We start from the raw sequence: 20956 nt of genomic DNA on the forward strand, positions 1-20956 counted from the left end.
AAATTATTATATTTTTTTTTAGGCTTCATGACAGAAAAATGTGTGTTCTTGGACTATGTGCTCTTATTGATATGGAACAGATACCACAAGTTTTAAATCAGGTTTCTGGACAAATTTTGCCAGCTTTTATCCTTTTATTTAATGGATTAAAAAGAGCATATGCCTGCCATGCAGAACATGAGAATGACAGTGATGATGATGATGAAGCTGAAGATGATGATGAAACAGGTAAGAGATTTTTGATGGAAGAAGCCAAAACTTATCTACGTAGAAATATCACTGGACTTACCTTGTCTTCTGGTCCTTCTCCCAAAGAAATGTGGGGTCATAGCCAAATGTTTACATGTTTGTTCATTCATAGAAAGACTTCCTTAGACACTTAACATAATGCTTGGTACATGGCACTCAATAACAAAGGTACACATGTCATTATAGTAACTATTACAAGATTTATGGTTTTTGATGTTGGCTAAATTTATCCTGTCATTTACCATATCATCTATTAGTGCTAAAAACGAAGTATGCGTGTACTATAAAATTAAGTTAATCAGATACTGATATATAAATTTTACCTATAAGACACTGTAGGCTACAAGAATGTAAAAATTTTTGTAATGGTTTCAAAATAAGATAGCTGTTCACATTTTTGTTTTTTACCATTTACTAACTTAGCCAGCCTTTTGAAAAAATCTCACAAAAGGTTTTGTGGGTATAACTATTACTTTACTATCAGTATTTGGTTTGGTATGCACCGTAAGGCCCAGAGCATACCAAGGGCTGAATCTCATAATATGTAATACTTCTTTAACCCTCTAATATTACAATTATATTAAATCATGGTTGGATTTCTTAGACTTACGAAAATTTTTATTTCTATTTATTGCTGAACATGTATTTAAACACGAATTCCTGGGATTCTTTTGCAAGAAAGAATTATTTAGTTGTGATTTGTAATTTTACTGACAGTGATTGAGATGATTGTCACTTCATTGAGTAACAAAATATTTCAGTATTGCAAAAGTACCTATTTTATGACTTGGCAGAGGAACTGGGGAGTGATGAAGATGATATTGATGAAGATGGACAAGAATATTTAGAGATTCTAGCTAAGCAAGCAGGTGAAGACGGAGATGATGAGGACTGGGAAGAAGATGATGCTGAGGAGACTGCTCTGGAAGGCTATTCCACAATCATTGATGACGAAGATAACCCTGTTGATGAGTATCAGATATTTAAAGCTATATTTCAAAGTAAGTCATCTTGTTATATGTAGATCCATTTCATTGAATGAATCTCTTCTAGTTTCTCTCTGTACCTTAAAGGGTTTTGGAGATATCAAACCTAAACTAGAAAATGATTATTAGGCAAAGTAACAAATCTAATGTTGCTGTAGAGTTTCTTTGCTCTTTTTTGTTTTGTTTTGTTTTCCGTGGAGCGTATTCTTTCCTCATGCTATTAATTTTGCATTTAGTTTGTAATAATGAAAGATGCACATCATAGGAAAATAGTATAGTTTTAAGAAGTTATACAGTGACAATTCCCTCTTTCCCACTTCAGATTCCCAGTCTTCCAGCTTTCCTCAGAAGCAACACTCCTACATGTGTATCTCTTTGTTATATGTTAGTGTATTTGTATATATTTTTTCCTATCCAAACCCATGCTTATTTGTCAGAGAATGTGACCATTTATAAATAAGATCTTAAAATTCTCTTTTATTTTTTTCTATGTTCTGTGATATGTTAAGCACCTTTGGTATAATCAAATTTTTAGCTTTAAACAGCTAATTTAACCCTAAGAGTTTTGGATTTTATGTGCCTACATAGTTACAGACTTTTCCAGGAGTGTCTCACAGTGTGGGTGGCTCCAGAATACTACTTGCCAGTTTGGTTTTTACCATTATTTACTTCTATTTCAAGAAGGTATAATATCTGTATTCCACCATCCAATTTAAGAGATTAAATTGCTATTATCCTTGAAATACCATTTTCTTCTAGAGTTAACTACTGCTGTGTATCATTTTTATGCATCAGGAACTTTGACATAGAATAAATTCTCTGATAACCAAGGATTAAGCCCATGACAAAGCAGGGGGTTTTTTGTTTGTTATTTTTTTTTAAGACAGAGTCTCCCTCTATCACCTAGGCTAGAGTGCCATGTCAGCCTTTTCCTATTTTTAGTAGAGATAGGGTCTCACTCTTGCTCAGGCTGGTCTCAAACTCCTGAGCTAAAGCCATCTTCCTGCCTCAGCCTCCCAGAGTGCTAGGATTACAGGTGTGAGCCACCGCACCCAGCCAACAAAGCAGTTTTGATGCAAGGTTGCAGAAACACAAACGAATGGTTTCTGAGCTACATGGCAGCAAGAACTGATTACGGTGCTAACAACTACTGACTTGCTTTGTCCATGTCTTTGTATTTTGTAAATGTAAACACATGTCATTCCCTAAAGGATGGTTTCTAATACAGGGTCCCTGTACAGTTGTAATAAATAGACAATCATGTGGTTGAGTGTCAGGTTTTTTCCCCCCAAATACATCTCTTAGCACTAAGTACAGGAGAAAATCAGTTTACATTTTTGGCATAACTCTGTAAAAATTTCTTTTTTGGAAACCTGTTATTACAGAGAATAGTTTCTTGATTGTACACACACACAGGTATATATGGCTACTTAATTGAAATAGGAAAGACTTAACACCATTTTTTAATATGTATATATCAACTTGTCTAGTGAATGTTCTTATTAAAGATTATGATATTTTAACACCTAATTTTGTGACATTTTGGGATAATTTTGTTCTCTGTTTCTGACAGATTGAGTTTGACTATTATTTAGGCCATAGTATAAAAATATATTGACCATTTTAATTCTAACTTGAGATCTGTAAAGTTGTCTTTCGATGGAAGGACAATGGATACATTGAAGAAGTTTTAGTAGGCAAGACAAGAAAAAATAAGGCACTTATTTTGTATCATGCATGCTTTTCCTACATCTACTTAATGCTTCTCATTTTTCTTTTTCAATTTGGGGATTTGAGAATTCTAACCAAAGTAGCCTTGCTCATTTTCAATTTGCTTTAACTTGGAATCTTTTAAGAAGGTTGGGTTAATTTTATTCTTGAAATTCCCCTGCTTTGTTTTTTTTATGTAAGGATCAAATCCTTATTTGCTAGAGAGATGAATTATAAGAATGATTAGATTTTTTTGAAGCATAAAGGTAAATGAATTAATTTTTATTCTTACATCTTTTGCTTTACAAATAAGGTAATTTTAAAAATTATCGGGAGAATATAAAATAGATCAGAATTTTAGTGTTGGGAGAGGATGGAGTAGGGGAAACAGAATAGAAAGAAGCTATTGGTCTGAGTTGTAAGGACTTTAGTTAAAGGAAAAAGAAAAGAAAAAAAAGAATCTACCAGGCCTCTCTTATTAATGTTCTCTTTTTCCCCTTGTTTTTGTTTTGATAGCTATTCAAAATCGTAATCCTGTGTGGTATCAGGCTCTGACTCATGGTCTCAATGAAGAACAAAGAAAACAGTTACAGGACATAGCAACTCTGGCTGATCAAAGAAGAGCAGCCCATGGTATGATAGTCAACCAATTAATGATTTTATATATAGCTTTTAAATTTTATGAAAGGATTTCAAATTATGTAAAAGATATAGTTGTTGTAAGTGGAATTAAGTCTAATCTGAGGGATTTAGTACAGGAGAAATGAGTTTTGTTTTGGCTAGTTTATTTTTAAGTGTAGTCAAAGACTACTTTCAGTTTGTAGTAGCTTTAATTGCTTAAGCTTATAGTGATGGTTAGATAGTAGAAAGTTCTCTTAAAAAGTTATGAAGTATCTTTTTTCTCTGAAGCATATTAAAATCCCAGACATGTTTGCATCTTTAACCATTTCAGTATGTATTTTTTAAAGTACATTTTAGATTAAGCACAATCTAGCAATTTTCTATAGGTTTGAATACCATTAGCCAAACTAGCTTTATAGTTACAGTCAAAGAAGGGTACTCTTTATAAATAAGGCATAGCATTCTGAAGTATGCCATATTTTGGATTTGCTTGCATTTGATTCATTAGAAATTGTTCCATTTAGAGATCAGACCTTACTGATGTTTTTAACTCAAATGGGATAAAGATTCTTATCCTCAACAATGGGAAGTGAACATTGGCTAAGTCTACAGCATACAATAGGAGAGATTATACTCTCCATATAATGCTTGCCCTTACACATTTGGAGCTTTGGAAACTGCCTGGCTATTATTGGTACTATTAGAGGTTAAGCTATTGGCTTGCTAATATCTTGTCAATTTTTCCTCCCCCACCCCAAAGTTAGTAGATGATTGGATACCCTATTAAAATTTCACGATTTGTTTTCTAGAATCCAAAATGATTGAGAAGCATGGAGGATACAAATTCAGTGCTCCAGTTGTGCCAAGTTCTTTCAATTTTGGAGGCCCGGCACCAGGGATGAATTGAGTTTATCACTTTCTTTCCTGCTGTGTGATTGTAGTGAAGAGCTTGTGTTCCTCCTAGTAGTGGTTCCAGAACTGGTTCATGTTATCTACTCTAAACTAACTGATCAATAGATGGACAAAAAAACCCAAGAGGTGGGACCTGATCATGCAACCTGGCACTGGAAAAGAAACCAGAGGGATTTGGGGGAGGGGGGGTAATTTTGGGGTTATTTTCTTTATTTTTTGAAGAAAGTAAGATCCTGACTGAAGCTTTCAAGTGACACTGTGGAAATCTGCAACAAGAGGGGATGTCATGAAGGCAGCTTTTCTTTTTCTGAGGAAAAAATAGGCATGGGCTACAGGACTATTTAAAATGTCTCATTTACAGTATATAAATCTCAAAGGTAGATGTAATTTTTACACCTATGAGTATTTGTCCAATTTCTGTCTCTTCCTCACCATTGGGTATCTATTCCTTATATGTAAATAAGATAAGGTAATCTGATAGCCTTATTCAATCTTCATCATTTTCATTCATCAAAGGTTGTTCCTATGTAGATTATTGGACGTTTATTGTAGCACTACATAACTGATTAAAAAAATCTGTAAATGAATTAGCACTTTCATATTGAAACAAGCCTGCTAGCCTATGTATAAAATAGCAAAATGTTTGCTGTTTATAAAAAGAAGGGATGTAATGGGGTGGGGGGCAGGGGTAATTTCAAGTTATTAATTTAAAAATGAACTAGCAATTTTGTACCTGGTGACTTTGTGGTACACTCACCTCTGATTGTGACTTGAATTCGGTATGTAAAAAGGGGTTAGTGATATACCTTTGCTGCTAAAAATGGCAACTCCCTCTGTGTCCTGTTTTTTCTTAAAGCTCTCAGTGTACAAGTGGATATTTGGATACAAGACCTTACTGTAAACAAGCAAGAAAGGTGATATCTGAAGCATGTAAATTGGATATAAAGTTCTACTCTTAAAGAGTTGATCTAAGAGTATGGCTAACATCTATATATGCAATGTATTAAAAGAACTTAATTCGGCTACTATGTCTTGATTTGATTGCAGTTTTTTCCGTTTATAAAATTTTTTCCTTATTGGCCTGTTTTTATCCTATACCTATAAAGTGCAAAATGCACACTTAAAATTTGATATTTAACACCTGCCCACTTACCTTTCTCATCTCCTCTACCCCTCCTGTTGATTGTGGTATCTGATCTTAACTGTAGAGGCTGAAGGCATATGGTTCCCTCCAAAACCACTATTGATACCACTGCAAAAACCAGCGCAGCAACAAGACAGTGTAGAGAGGTTGGCTTGCTTCCCTCTCTTCCTAACTGCATGTTGAAAAATAAGCCTTTATTGATCTTAAACATCTGTCAGATGAGTCATACATTGGGTTATTTTTTATATACATGTATACACACAATATTTCAAATTGAAAGCAACATCTCAATAGAGTCAAAACTATTACTTGCTGTTATCTAAAACAGATTAGAGCATTTATAACTGTAAAAATGAAACAAATGCACATTGATATTTAAAATGCATAATTAAGAAAACCCATTGGTGTTGTGTTTTTCTTGTATACCAATAATTAAGCCACTGCTGTCGGCACTGTTTGATTTTCTATTTTAACACTGAAGGAGTGAAAGTGTTTCCTATATTTATGAATTTACTACTAAAATCTTGGCAAAAAAAGAAAAAAATTGTCTAAAATGTGTGGGTGAAAACTGTTAATCAAGTGTGTTTCTACTCCCTCCCCCACAAGTTCGACACCAACTGTATACCTAGGTTGCTTAAAGGGATTTCACTATTATATAAAATCAATAAAATAAAAATGTAGTTGTATATATGCAACATTGTGTACAGAGGGGATATTGAAAAGTATTAAAGAAACATTCTCGTCTTCCTTTACCTTTTGTCCCCTAATGCCTAGTCTACTTTTTAAATTTTCAGAATTCATTGCTCTTTGAATTGATAATTCCAATTTTCACATTATTGTTATTGGAAAATCATATCTAATAAAAGTTTTAGTTATTCCCATCCACAGTATGAAAATTCTCATTTGCTGAGGTTTTGCTTCAAGAAAATGTACTGGCATGTCTTTGAGAACATGTTTGTCTCTTGTGTCACATAATCCAAACTAATCTCCATTTATAGACTTTAACTTAAAATTAGACCTTAATAATTAAACTATTTAGTGTTCAAATGATAATTTCTAATGTATCATATATATCTTAGTTTTCATGATTTCATTTAGCCTAACATCAAATTAGTTTGTTATATAGATCATGAATCTTAATGTGTTAGTTTCTAGATGAGATTGTAGGAGTTTTGGGAAAACTTTTTGAAAGTTTATCTTTGTTAATGACAGGCATTAGCATAAAATCACTTTTTTGTAAACTTAAGCAATCCATGTTTTAAAAACCCTATCTATTATCAGTATTAAGAAAGTTAATCTGTTTCTCTGCAGGTAATAAAATGGTGGCACACTGTATTAAGATAGTGACTAGTGTTATATACTCACCTCTGGAAGAGACCAGAGTAGAGCATGGGTGGACATACCACAGCCCTTTGGCTTTATGCTGCTATTCAGCCCTAGATGTAGCCCCTGAAGCATGAAGAAAAAGGCATCGATAATTACATTAATATGACTACTATGTCTTTGGCAAAGATTTACACAATTATCTTAAGCATAGTAGACATACTGTTTGTAAAATGAATGACCTAAAATTAAAACATCAGCTATAAAACTGTCAGTTCTGTTCTATGTAGTTTAAATTTTGGTAACTATCTGTGACCAATTATTAGTGTCTACTTAATTTCAGCTTTTACTGTTTGTGAGGTTGGTTACCCTTGCAGTAGCACTTCATACTTTGGCTCATAGTAAAGAAAGGTTTGCATGTGTTCCTAGAAAGGGATGTACATGCAAAGCAACCCCCAAATGCCAAAGGAGCTGAGAAACCAAAGAATGAATCAGTCAAATCCAGTTTATTGGTATAGGATGATTCGTTAGGGGGACTTGAGGACAAAAGTATGGTCTTAGGCAGCTGTAAGACAGTAGATCTCTGCACCACAACCCCCCCACCGACCCAGGGCTTAAATCTGGGGGGAAAAGTATATGTGCTCTGGAAGGAATGTGTAGGTGGCTGAGAGAATGCTGCTGGCACCACAGTGTACCAGCATCAAGGGTTGCTTTGGTGGAAAGGTGAAACGCAGTGAATAGGTTTTCCTACAGAAAGAATAATATATGTGGCTGGGTACGGTGGTTCATGCCTGTAATCCCAGCACTTTGGGACGCTGAAGCAAGAGGATCGCTGGAGGGCAGGCATTTGAGACCTGCCTGGGCAATATAGTGAGACCCTGCGTCTAAAAAAAAAAAAAAATTAGCTGGGTGTTGTGGCGTGCACCTGTAGTCCCAGCTACTTGGGAGGCTGAAGCAGGAAGATTGAGCCCAGGAATTCAAGGTTACAGTGGGCTATGGTTGCACCACTGCATTCCCGCTTGGGCAACAGAGTGAGACCCTGTGGACCTGGAAATCCAAAGACCAACATTAGCAGCAGATTAAACAGTATGCTCCTCCAAAAGTCTTCCAGACCCAGGCTGTAACTCAGCTCATTAAAGTGATTCAGTGCCAGTACAGGCCCCTCCTTCATCCTTTGTGTACAGTAGTACACATGGCCCAAGACAACCACCATTTAAACTTTGAATAAACAGAAGCAATGGAGACATATCCCTGCCCTTTGGGGACCAGCACTGCAAGCTGCACACATTGTTGCCTCTTATATAAAGAGTCAGAACATACTCATATGACCATGACTACGAAAAGATGCTGGGCACTGTGGTTCTTAAAAAGGGGAGCTAGGTACCCAGCTAGAAATTCTTGATTTTAGCATGGGAGGAATATCTTAAGTAATTTTTTTTGTGTCTGACCTAATCATCTCCCCACCAAGCTTTTTAAAGCACAGGTGATAATTCACCTTTGGAATAAAATTGAGAGTCCAGAAATAAACCCTTACATTTATGGTCAATTGATTTCTGACAAGGGTGTTAAAACCATTCAATCTGGAAAAGAATAATCTTCAACACATGGCTGTGAGATAGCTGGATATCTACATACGAAAGCATAAAGTTGGTCCCTTACCTTAAGTCACACACAAAAGTTTGAAATGGATCAAAGATCTAAATGTAAGACTTGAAACTATACATTCTTGGGGAAAAAATAGGCATAAATCTTAATGACTTTGGATTAGGCAAAGCACAAGCAACAAATGAAAAAACAAACTGGACTTTACCAAAACTTAAGATTTTGTTTTTCAAAGGATGGTTTCAAGAAAGTGAAAAGACAACCCTGAGAATGGGTGAAAATATTTGCAAATATATATCTGATAAGGTGTTAGCTTCCAGAATATGTAAAGAAGTCATACAAGTCAACAAAAAGACAACCCAATTAAAAAAGGAACAAAGAATCTGAGTAGACGTTTCTCCAAAGATAGATAAATGGCCAGTATCACAGAAAAAAGATACTCAACATCATTAGTCATTAGGGAAATGCAACTCAGAAACAATGAGATACCACTTCACACCTCCTAGCAGGTCTATAATAAAAAAGATGGACAATTACAAGTATTCGTGAGGATGTGGAGAAATTGAAACCCTCATACATTACTGATGGGATGTAAAATGCTTTATCTGTTGTGGAAAAACTTTATCTGCAGTTTCTAAAAAGGTTGAAAATAGTGTTACATGTACATACATAGCAATTACACCCCTAGGTGTATATACCAAGAGAAATGAAATGTGTCCACCAAAAAACTTGCCCAAATATTCATATTAGCATTATTAGTAATTGCTAAAAGGTAGAAAGAACCCAAATAGCTACCAAATGATAAGCATAAATCCATATCATCAAATATTTGGCAATAAAAAGGAATGGACATCCTACAACCTTGAGCATTGAAAACATTACACAAAGTGAAAGAAGTCAAACACAAAAAATCCCATTAACATGAAATCCCCAGAATAGGCATTTAATAACAAAAAGTTAGTTTTCCCCCAGGAGCTAGGGGGAAGAGGGAATAGGGAGTGACTGCTAATGGATATGGGTTTCCTATGGGGATGATGAAAAATTTTGGATTAGATAGTGGTGACAACTATGCAACCTTTTATCTCAACTAAAAATAATTTTCAGTTTTCTTAAAAGTAATTCTCAAACTTCTTTGGTTAAAGTTCTCTAATAAGTAACATGAAATGTTTATGTTATGCATTTAATACAAATTAAGAACAATTCTACTCATGCATAAGGAAGAAAGTCTTAGAGGTCATATTCTCTCAATATTTTGTTTTGCCATCAGTTCATTGGTTTTCTAAATCCTGTTACCCTATCAGACAAGTCCTATCTGGTGCCAAGGTCAAGGGGGAAACTTTAAAATGCTTTTTTTCCTGCAAATGTTGCATCTTTATATCTTTCAATGTAATATATAATACTAAGAATTTAAGACTGAGCTCAACTTTTTTTTCCCCCCAAAATCTTACAGCACTTAAGTCTTTTTCTATGAAATATTAATCATGTTGCTTATTTGGAGACACTAACTTAACCTTAAAAAAAAAAACAAAAACCCGGATGTGTTCTCACTTTGTCTCAAGAATGTTTTCCACCCTCTCTGTCTTCCCTGCACTGAGAGTTCTCCTGCCACAGCCCCTCAACCCTGAAAATGTACACCTGCTCCACCCCGTCCTTGGACAAGAACACCTCTCAGCTGCTGAGCTGTAGTGGTGCTGAGACAACCAGAGACAATGACAGATGAGAATCTCAGCATCTTGGCAGTCTCATATCCCCTGACCTCACTTGTCTCCAGCTGCAGCTTCCAAACCAGCGCCATTTCAAGGGACATCGACATAGCGGCCAAGTTCACTGGGGCTGGGGCTGCCACCCTTGGGGTGCCTCGCTCTGGGGCTGGGGTTTGGGGTTGAGACTGTTTGATAGCCTCATCATTGGTCACACCAGGAACCCTTCTCTGAAGCAAAAGCTCTTGTATGCCATTCTGGGCTTTGCCCTCTCAGCTGCCATGGGGCCCTTCTGCCTGATGGTGGCCTTTCTCATCCCCCTTTTTTTTTTTTTTTTTTTTTTTTGAGACAGAGTCTCACTCTGTTGCCCGGGCTAGAGTGAGTGCCGTGGTGTCAGCCTAGCTCACAGTAACCTCAAACTCCTGGGCTCAAGCGATCCTACTGCCTCAGCCTCCCGAGTAGCTGGGACTACAGGCATGCGCCACCATGCCTGGCTAATTTTTTTCTATATTTTATTTGGCCAGATAATTTCTTTCTATTTTTAGTAGAGATGGGGTCTCGCTCTTGCTCAGGCTGGTCTCGAACTTCTGACCTCGAGCTATCCACTCGCCTTGGCCTCCCAGAGTGCTAGGATTACAGGCGTGAGCCACCGCGCCCGGCCTCTCATCCTCTTTACCAAGTGAAGGAGCCCTCTCCACCTCCCATAGTTTTCTCCTGTGTCTCATCTGTCTTGTATGTTCCTTTTCCTATACCTCCCCAGGCAGCCTGGGGAAAGTGGTTGGCTCAGGGTTTGACAGAAGAAAGGTAAGGGGAAAAAAAAAATGTATGTTTTCCCACAAAAATAAAATGATGTTATCTACCCAACTGTGTAATTTTATTTCTGAAAAATGCACACTTACTATGTATATTAATGAAGCTATTGGTTTTCCTTTTGTCTTAAATGTTCTACTTTGGATTTAAGCAAATGTAATTAGAAGCCAAAATGAAAGCTGGATTCTTGTGGAGGTAGCCAGTTGCAAAGGGACACATGGAATTTTCAGGGGCGTTAGAGATTTATAGCATTTTGTAAATTAAAGAATATATTGTCCTCCTAGTTTGCCACCAGATAAACTTAATATATGTTAACCACAACTGGCAAACCTTGAAGCTCATCATTTAAGAGACACAAGTTGTGTGATATTTTCAAAGGTGGAACAAATAGAGTCTACATATAATCCTACAAAGTTGGTAAGATGGGAAAATTGCTTTCATACTGGAATTACTATTGACTAGCTTGAAATGAGGGAAATCATACAACTAGTCACTAACAATACAAGCAGTTGAATTACGCCTACAGTTATATCAACATACGTAAGAAACATTTTAAATAACCTAATCATACAATGCTTCTAAGAAGTTTTGTTTGTTTTTGTGACAGAGTCTCACTCCATTGCCCTGGGTAGAGTCCAGTGGCATCAGCCTAGTTCACAGCAACCTCAAACTCCTGGGCTCAGGTGATCCTCCTGCCTCAGCCTCCTGAGTAGCTGGGACTGGGACTACAGCCACACACCACAACGCCTAGCTAATTTTTCTATTTTTAGTAGAGACGGGGGTCTCACTCTTGCTCAGGCTGGTCTCGAACTCCTGAGCTCAAGCAATCCTTCCACCTCAGCTTCCCAGAGTGCTAGGATTACAGGCATGAGCCACTTCGCCCGGCCCCTAACAATTAAAAATAGGTCTGTCACTTTTATCATAGAAGTTGAGTGACATTAACTAAATGAGTTTAGTCTACGAACCAAGGACTCTTAACTCTGGGTCCATGACTCCTATCAAACTGCAAACTTTTTAAGTATATTTTTCATAGCTTTCATCAGAATCCCAAAGGAATTGTCAAGTGTTTAAAAACCACTGTTGTAAAACCATAAAGGAGGAAGTGGGGAGAGATGGGCTAAAATGTATTAAGCACTTGGAAAACATCTGAAAGGCATCGTGCTACATTCGAAAACCAACATCATATAACCTCCCAATCACATTGTGAAATAGGTGGTTTTACCATACAGATGAGGCAACAGGTTCTGAAACAAGTGACCACACATCTATAGCCACAGCTCCCCATGAAGAACAACCCACTGGTTTGGTTTTAAATTCTTAAGTGTTTAAAAAAAAATCTACAAATCCACAATTAAAAAATTCACAAATTTACAGAAATAATTTAATAAGTTAAATCACCTATAATTCCTTTTCCCAGAGATAACTGCTTTTAAGAGTTTAACACATTCTCTGTATCTTTTTTCTATACATATACTACTTTATGGTTATATCATTGTACAAATATGCCCTAATCAACCAATTCTCCAGGAAGTTTTGAGTTACTGTAAGAAAGGTTTTAGAAAACATGATGATAATAGTTTTTGAAGGGGACTAGAAGAAATAAGTTCTTATTTAGGAAGTTGGGGAAATTGTCCTGCGGTATTTAAAAGCCTGGACTAGCATTGACAGAGAAAGATTTCCAAGCCATTAATTTCACAGGATGTAATAAAAAAGAGAGGTGATTTGGGGAAAATCTGAAGATTATGGATGGCCCTGAATACTGTATACATTTGAACTGTGTCCTATAGTCACTAGTAAATTCCGTTAACACAAGGTTCCACTACCTGTGTCAAATCAGAATTAAGGTGTCTCTCTGAATCAGATTACAATTATAGCATCCTATCCACCACAACCACCACCACCAATTTGCTTTTTATCTGAGCTCTCAACATCTCTGTAACAAAGGGAATCTATCCATTGGGCAGGAAATTGCTTTATTTTATTTTATTTTTTTTGAGACAGAGTCTCACTCTGTTGCCTGGGCTAGAGTGCTGTTGCACCAGCCTAGCTCACAGCAACCTCAAACTCCTGAGCTCAAGCGATTCTTCTGCCTCAGCCTCCCGAGTAGCTGGGACTACAGGCATGAACCACCATGCCCGGCTAATTTTTTCTATATATTTTTAGTTGTCCAGCTAATTTCTTTCTATTTTTTTTAGTAGAGACGAGGTCTCGCTCTTGCTCAGGCTGGTCTGAACTCCTGAGCTCAAAGGATCCTCCCGCCTTGGCCTCCCAGAGTGCTAGGATTACAGGGGTGAGCCACCGCATCCAGCCCAGGAAATTGTTTTAAATGAGCAAAATCCTCCACAGTTTCAAGTAACCTAATACATTTTTTTAAGTGACACTTCTCTTACAAGGGCTTAAAAAGTAATCAGAACTATTTCAAACTTCATCAGGATACGTGTTCGAACGAAGCTCAAATAAATTCCTATTACCCTTCGAATAGGTTACCAATTATGCAATTATGTCTTGGTTAGGGTCCGCCTAACCAATAAAACGGCAACGTTGCACCTTCCACGTAGACTCAATTACAAATCAAAACATTTTAACTAAAATCACTTCGAGGGCTGGCCGTATTTAACATCTTTTGATTTATTCCCCTGTCTATTCCATAATCACCTGAAATGCAAGATGCCAAATCAAACATCATCCTGTTCTTTCCCTGTTTTTTGTAAGCAAGATCCAAGTCACAGCGGACCAGCCTCCTTAATTTCTTGGCAATTCGATTCTATAAATACGACTGGCGCGTCTGACTTAACAAATCTTGCATATACTCACTTTATCTCATCTTCACTCGGCCTAGTTGCCAAAGCAAACTTTTACTGATTACCTCCTGAAATGACTAGTATTTCCAATGGTTTAGAAAAGGGTTGAGAGCTACCACAAACGCCACAACCTATTTGTACTCATTCTTAGTTTTAGGGAGCCCGATTGAATGCTTTCCTCATCCTTTTGACTTTCCTTTAGTTCAGACAAACAAAAAGGAAAGAACATACAAAAGAACGTAGCAACACCATTTCAGACGGCTTCAAATTTTCAGTAGAAACTACGTGAAAGCACAAAAACATCCGTAGTGTCTCCCAGCTGAGTCCAAGACCACTGCCCCGTCCCGTTGCCAAGCTCCGCCGGAGTTTCAGCAGGAGCGGAAGCCTCACCCTCCCACCGCATGGTGATGCCCCGGAGACTGGAGAAATGCAGGCAGGCCTGGAAGCCAGTCACCGGCATACAGCAGCTCTCGGGAAAGCAGAGCCCTCGCCTAACACCAAGGGCCTCAGCCAGCACTGACAGCCCCTAGGGAGTAGTTAGGGCTCTCATCCTGTCCTACCCCTCCTTTCTACTTCCCTCCAAACGAGAAGACATTCAGCAATCGCTAGGCTAAGCCCAAGTGGTCTCCAAAATGCGCTCCGGCAAGCCCACAGGGAGATCCAAGGCAGCCTCCTCGCCCCTGTGGGGAAAATGGCGCCCGTCACCCCTTCTCCCTCTCGGGTAATCACAAGGACCAGCCTCCCTCCCTCTCGACAAAATGGCGCCTCCCGCTGAGGCCCCAGAATCGGCATAATTCACTTGACAGTGAGGCGGTGTCGGCGTGGGACCAGCAGTTCTGCCAACCAGTCAGACACAGGAGCTTTGATTCCGCACTTTGCGCGAGCCACTCAGGTACGGACTGTAAGGCCAGGATCGACAGTCGCCAAGGGAGGAGGCGTGGCTAAGGCGGTTTTTTTCCGCGCCGGCTAAATTTGGGCCAATGGCAAGCAGAAAGCGTCCGGTGAGTGACGTAATGACAGCCCAATGGAGACTGGGGGCGGGCATCAGACACGCTATGCGGGTTGCGGGGCCTGGGGGCCGGACGGCTGTTTCCTGTCCTGGTGCATGGTGGTCGGACGAAGGAATTGTTGGAAAATTTTCTCGGAGGTTCGTATATAAATGTGTTTTTACCCAGTGTGCATTATTCTCCGCCCGGCCGCCGCCCTCAGCGCGGCGGCGCGGGCCCGCTAGGGCCCGGGCTCCGGCTCTCGCTCCTCAGCCTCCGCCGCAGGCCCTGCCGATCCTACGGGCCGGCCTCGGTAGCGGCGCCTGGGCAGAAGCGGAGTTTATTAATAACCCGAGGCCGCCACTCTGGGGCGGCGGAGCTTTTCTTGCTGGGGACTCAGCCCCCCCCCCCCCACTGCCTCTGAGCGCTGCGCCCCGCCTGTTCCCCTCAGGGGACCGCCGAGGGGAGGGAGCGAAAGAGGGGAGGGTGGAGCCCTCAGGAGCCTGGCGGCGTTTCTCGGCTTGACCTCCGCGCTGAGCGCGTCCCCAGGCGCGGCCGAGGCGAAGCTCCTCCGGCTGGGACGCCGGGCCCACAGTTCGCACCAGGCCCCAACTGGGGCATCGGCGGCAGGGCTGGCCAGGATCCCTCTCGGGACCCTCTTCAGATCGCACCAAGAATTTCCCTCCTTCCTGGGTTGTGGATAGATTTCTTGTTTCCATGACATACCTTTTTTTTTTTAGGTCCTTGAGGCCTAATGTGAAATATTAGAAATTGGCAATTTTATCATTTCCCTTTTATTCCCCTTTTTTCCTGGCCAAAGAGTGAACAAATCCTTATAGTCGCTTTGTAACATTTTATTGTGTAAGTGAACCGATTTTTATTCCCTCCCCTTTTGCTTTTTAACATTGATTTCCCCCCACATTATAACGAAGTTAAAAAGAGTAGGAAAGAAGAATACCATTCCCAACCCATTCTTTGTTTAAAATCAGCTTCAGCCTTTGCTTTGGAAGTGTCTAAATCAGCTGGTATAGTCAAGTGGGGATGTGGTGAGAAATTTTAGAATTTAGGTTGTGGTCGGCTTTGTCCTGAATCTTACTAGATGTTTGTTTTGCTGTAGTTGTCCAAAAAACAGTGCAATATTTATTATTTTCGCTGCTGAATACGTAGTTTAAGTTCATTGTTAAGTGTTTAATAAGAAAATATGTGATGAGATCACTCAAAATCACCAGTAAGACGCATAACTAATTTTATCCTGGCATATTTTGACTATTTGGAAATTCTATGATCAGTCAGCTGTCTACAGATATTTGAGTGCCTATTTTTTCACAGCTGTGGCGCTTTTTAAAAAATAACAGCTTTAATGATGTAAATAATATACTTTAAAATTTGCTCATTTAAAATGCAATTAGGTGAGTTTTAGTATATTAGGAGTTGATTCACCACAATTTTAGAATATGTTCATCACCCAAAAAAGAAGCTTTACCTGTTAACAGTTACTCATGTTCCTCTCAACTCTCCTGCCCCCATCTTCAATTTTCAGATTTGCCTATTCTGGATAATTCACATAAGTGGAATCATATAGTGTGTGGCCTTTGCCAGGTTCATTCTTGTTATATATCAGTACTTTCTTTTTATTGCCAAATAATATTTCATTGTGTGAACATACCATATCTTATCCATTCATCTGTTGATGGACATTGGAATTGTTTACACCTTTTGGCTATTACGCATAATGCTACCATGAACATTCGTGTACAAGTTTTTGTGTGGACGTAGGTTTTCATTTCTCTTGAGGATATATACCTAGGAGTGGGATTCCTAGGAGTGGGATTTCTGGGTTATATAGTAACTCTATGTTCAATCTTTTGAGTAACTGTCAAACTTCCAAAGTGCCTGCATCATTTTACATTCCTACCAGTAATGTATAAAGATTCTAATTTCTCCACATACTTGCCAATACTTGTTATGATTAGTCTTTTTGATTATAGCCATTCTAGTGTGGATGAAGTGGTATCTTGTGGGTTTGATTTGTATATCCACGGTGGCTAATGATGTTGGGCATTTTTTTATATGCTTATTGGTCATTTGCATATCTTTGAAGAAATGTCTATTTGGATCTTTTTCCCATTTTAAGCTTGGATTATTTGTCTTTTTATTGCTGGGTTATAACAGTTCTTTATATACTCTAGATAGAAGTCCCTTATTAGATACATGATTTGCAAAACATTCATAGTCCTTTGCTGCACATTGGGATGTTGCTGTGAAGTAAATCTTCATCATGTTCTTCATGAAAAGATGACCTAGCTATATTGGGGAATTTTGCTTTTACTGTTACTTGAGCTGTTGTTAACTATTTATAATGTATATGCAGCTTATGATCATGTGAGGAGAACTTTCTGAGTCCTGAAGTTTTCATCATTATTTAGTTTTGAGGTTTTTATCTAGTGGTTTTTTGGGTTTTTTTTTTGGAGGGGGGAGTGATGGGAGGTTAAATCTGTTTTACCTAGTTCTGAGTCTTTTGCTCCAGGGTTTATTTCAGGACGTAATGTTTTTTAGTTTGTTTTTTGTTTTTGTTTTTAAAGAGACGGGGTCACCCTCTGTTGCCCAGGCTGCAGTGCAGTGAATCATAGCTCACTGTAATCTTGAATTCCTAGGCTCAAGTGATTCTCCCACCTTAGCCTCCCGAGTAGCTGGGACTACAGGCATGCGCCACCATGCCCGGCTAATTTTTTCTATATATATTTTAGTTGGCCAGATAATTTCTTTCTATTTTTAGTAGAGACGAGGTCTCCCTGTTGCTCAGGCTGGTCTCGAACTCCTGACCTTGAGTGATCCACCCGCCTCGGCCTCCCAAAGTGCTAGGATTACAGGCGTGAGCCACTGCGCCCGGCCGAGTGAGATTCTTAAAAGCAAGGATGACTTCCTTTTTTATTAATACTTCTCTATATCCCTAATAGCATGCGTATTGGGGTGTGTGTACACATGTATACATGTGTACATACACAAACATATATACATATATCTGTATATATATATATACACACACACACACACACACATCTACCTCTCTATATGTACATTTTTAGCAGTTTGACCATGGTACAGGAGAATAGATGATGACACTAGAAAGGTAAGTAGGGGCCTTACCCGATTGGAGAGTAGCCTGAATACCACACTAAGGAATTAGACTTATGCTATAAGCAGTATGACTATGAAAGATTAGAGGGAAAAAAGTGTTCAAATCTGGAAGCATTCTATCCTAAGATTCCTTTGCAAGGATATTAAGTTCCTGCTCTTCTTTAAAATAACCCAAAGTGGAATGTGTTACACTAGTTATAGTAGTTATTTTTACAAAAAGGCATGCTGAACAGATCCACAGACCAGTTCTTAGAGAAAAGACCTTGGCCTTCTACCAAAGATTGGCAAATGAATGTGTGTTTATATATTTAAATAAAAATTAAATATTTAAGGTGTATGTTATTTTTATGCTTCCCTTATTTAATCTTTTATGATTAATCATCCATCTGTTCTTGTATTAGAGCTTCTGATGTAATATGCCGGTAAAGATGTGGTGAAACTAGCATACTCTTTTTATGTTGCAGGTGGCAATGCAATTGGTACAACCGTCTTATGGTTTTTTTGTTTGTTTGTTTGTTTGTTAAAGTTTTTCTTTTTTATTTTTTTGATACAGAGTCTCACTCTATTGCCCAAGCTAGAGTGCTGTGGCATCAGCCTCACTCACAGCAACCTCAAACTCCTGGGCTTAAGCAATCCTCTTGCCTCACTCAGCCTCCCAAGTAGCTGGGACTACAGGCATGGGCCATCATGCCCGGCTAATTTTTTCTATGCATATTTTTAGTTGTCCATATAATTTCTTTCTATTTTTAGTAGAGACGGAGTCTTGCTCTTGCTCAGGCTGGCCTCGAACTCCTGAGCTCAAAGGATCCTCCCACCTCAGCCTCCCAGAGTGCTAGGATTAAAGGCGTGAGCCACGGCACCTGGACTGTTTGTTTGTTTTGAAACAGTCTCACTCTTGCCCTAGCTAGTGTACCCTGGCGTCAGCCTAGCTCACAGCAACCTCAAACTCCTGGGCTCAAGTGATCCTCCTGCCTCAGCCTGCTGAGTAGCTGGGACTATAGGCATTCACCACCACACTCGGCTAATTTTTTCCATTTTTAGTTGTCCAGCTAATTTCTTTCTATTTTTAGTAGAGACGTGGGTCTCGCTCTTGTTCAGGCTGGTCTCGAACTCCTGACCTCAAGCCATTCTCCCACCTTGGCCTCCCAGATTGCTAGCCTGGCCTGTCATTAAGTATAATGTTACACTATCTCTTACAAGCATTGCTTCATAGGTATAATTTACACTTTCTAATCTATCTATAGGGCGCTCCTCCTTAGATAGTTCGTTACAGTAGCTAGTTGCTACAAGTACACAACTAACACTCCATTCTGAAAAAATAAAACCAAAAACTATAAGTACTATGTCCTGGAAACCTCCTCAGTTTTGGGCAAACCAGGATGGTTATTTACCCTACTGGAGAAATTTAGAGTCCAGATGGTGACATTTGGACTCTATGGGAAAATGGGAAAGTATTAAAGGTTTAGAAACAGAGATGTGCTATGATACAATTTTAAAGCACTTGTACTGTGCTGTGAAGATTAGATTGGGGAAGGGTAGGAGTGGACTTTAGGAAGCTGTTTTAATCAAGTGGATGATGGTAGCCTGAATTAATAAGACAGTCTGGTAAAAGAAGTGAATACATTTGATAGATATTTAGGAAGTAGAGTTAATCGTTCTTAATGATTGATTGGAGAATAGGGAGATTTGGGCTACTGGGTTGGTGATTGCATTTATCACTGAGGTAGAAGATACAGAAGGAGAATTGTGTGGAAAACTGTGTGTTGAGAGGAATATGACTGTGAACCATGTTGGTGATGGAAGCCAGTAACCAGTTAGATACATAGGTCAGGAGCCCTTAAGAGAAAGTACTAGACAGATTTTAGAGAGCATATAAATCCAGGAGATCTTTGAAGCCATGGAAATGGATGAAATTGCCCAAGAGTAAAGTACATAGAATGGGGAAAAAAAGAAAACTAGGACAGAACCATGAGGAGTCTCCATATTTAGGAATCCGTAGGAGAAACTGAGAAGGACTAGCTAGGAGAAAACAAGGAGAGTAGGCGTAGCAGAAGCCAAGGCAAGAGAGTGTTACAAGGAGGAGATAAAGGCCAGTGGTAATGAATCAATTATGATAAGACTGCAAAATATCCATCAAAAATTTTTTTACTGTTTATTGTGAACATGTCATTTTTTTAACTTTTTAAACATTTGAGTATAATCACCGTAATAAAATGCATAAATCTTTGGTGTTCAGTTTGATGGGTTTTGGCAGTTGTGGACAACTTTTTATTTCAACAGAAGATACAGAGCATCCATCACCACAGAAAATTCTGTTGGTCTCCTTTCCAGTCAGTCCCCTGACCTTGCAACCACATTCTGTCTATTCATTGTAGATTAATTTTGCCTGTTTTTAGAAGTTATATTAATGGAATAATATAGTATGCATTATTTTGTGTCTGACTTATTTCCCTCAGCATAGTATTTTTGAGATTCACCAGTGTTATTGCATGTATAGTGATCTGTTTCCCTTTATTGCTAGATACTATTCCATTCTATGGATTTATCACAACTTGCTTATCCATTCTTTTATTGATGTATATTTGGATTCTTTCTGGTTCAGAACTATTATGAATAAAACTGCTATGAACATTCTTATACAAATATTTTTGTAGATGTATGTTTTTATTTTTGTTAGGTAAATACCTAGGAATAGCTGTTGAATTTTTTGTTAAAGTGGAGATTAATGACCCGTCAGAGCAGTTTCAGTTGAGTTGGGGCAGAAATCAGATGGTGGTGGGAAATCAGGAAGTATTCTTAGCAACAACTTTTAAAGAAATCTAGCTGTGATAAGGAGGAAAGAGAGACTAGTAGGTGAGTCAGAGGTGAGATTTTGCTTTTTTGATTTTATTTTTGCATTTTTAAAGTTATTGATGGGAAGGATCTGGGAGAGAGAGGGAGGTTGTTTGCAAGAAAGGTCTCTGAGATCCCTAAG

General features: G+C 38.6%; 2 protein-coding genes and 1 pseudogene across 5 annotated transcripts in view; all 3 read left to right on the forward strand.

The window, feature by feature from the left end:
- Positions 1-6454, forward strand: part of IPO7 (importin 7) — a 51465-nt gene extending 45011 nt beyond the window's left edge. The window contains exons 22-25 of the mRNA XM_069471154.1: positions 23-228; positions 1044-1250; positions 3462-3578; positions 4376-6454. Of these exons, the coding sequence (XP_069327255.1) occupies positions 23-228; positions 1044-1250; positions 3462-3578; positions 4376-4473 (628 nt within the window). The 3' untranslated portion in view covers positions 4474-6454. The remainder of the gene's footprint in view (positions 1-22; positions 229-1043; positions 1251-3461; positions 3579-4375) is intronic.
- Positions 6455-9966: 3512 nt separating this feature from the next.
- LOC138384228 (ATP synthase F(0) complex subunit C2, mitochondrial pseudogene) lies at positions 9967-11279 on the forward strand (annotated as a pseudogene).
- Positions 11280-14940: 3661 nt separating this feature from the next.
- Positions 14941-20956, forward strand: part of ZNF143 (zinc finger protein 143) — a 56095-nt gene continuing 50079 nt past the window's right edge. For 3 of the 4 annotated variants that reach the window (XM_069469553.1, XM_069469555.1, XM_069469556.1), the window contains exon 1: positions 14941-15005. The gene's annotated coding sequence lies outside the window, so the exon portion shown is untranslated. Of the gene's footprint in view, positions 15006-15310; positions 15706-20956 lie in introns of those variants that run through there. The other variant, XM_069469554.1, reaches the window with a different exon arrangement.

The sequence above is a fragment of the Eulemur rufifrons genome, chromosome 6 (assembly GCF_041146395.1).
Source record: "Eulemur rufifrons isolate Redbay chromosome 6, OSU_ERuf_1, whole genome shotgun sequence".
NCBI classification, from domain to species: Eukaryota; Metazoa; Chordata; class Mammalia; order Primates; family Lemuridae; genus Eulemur; species Eulemur rufifrons.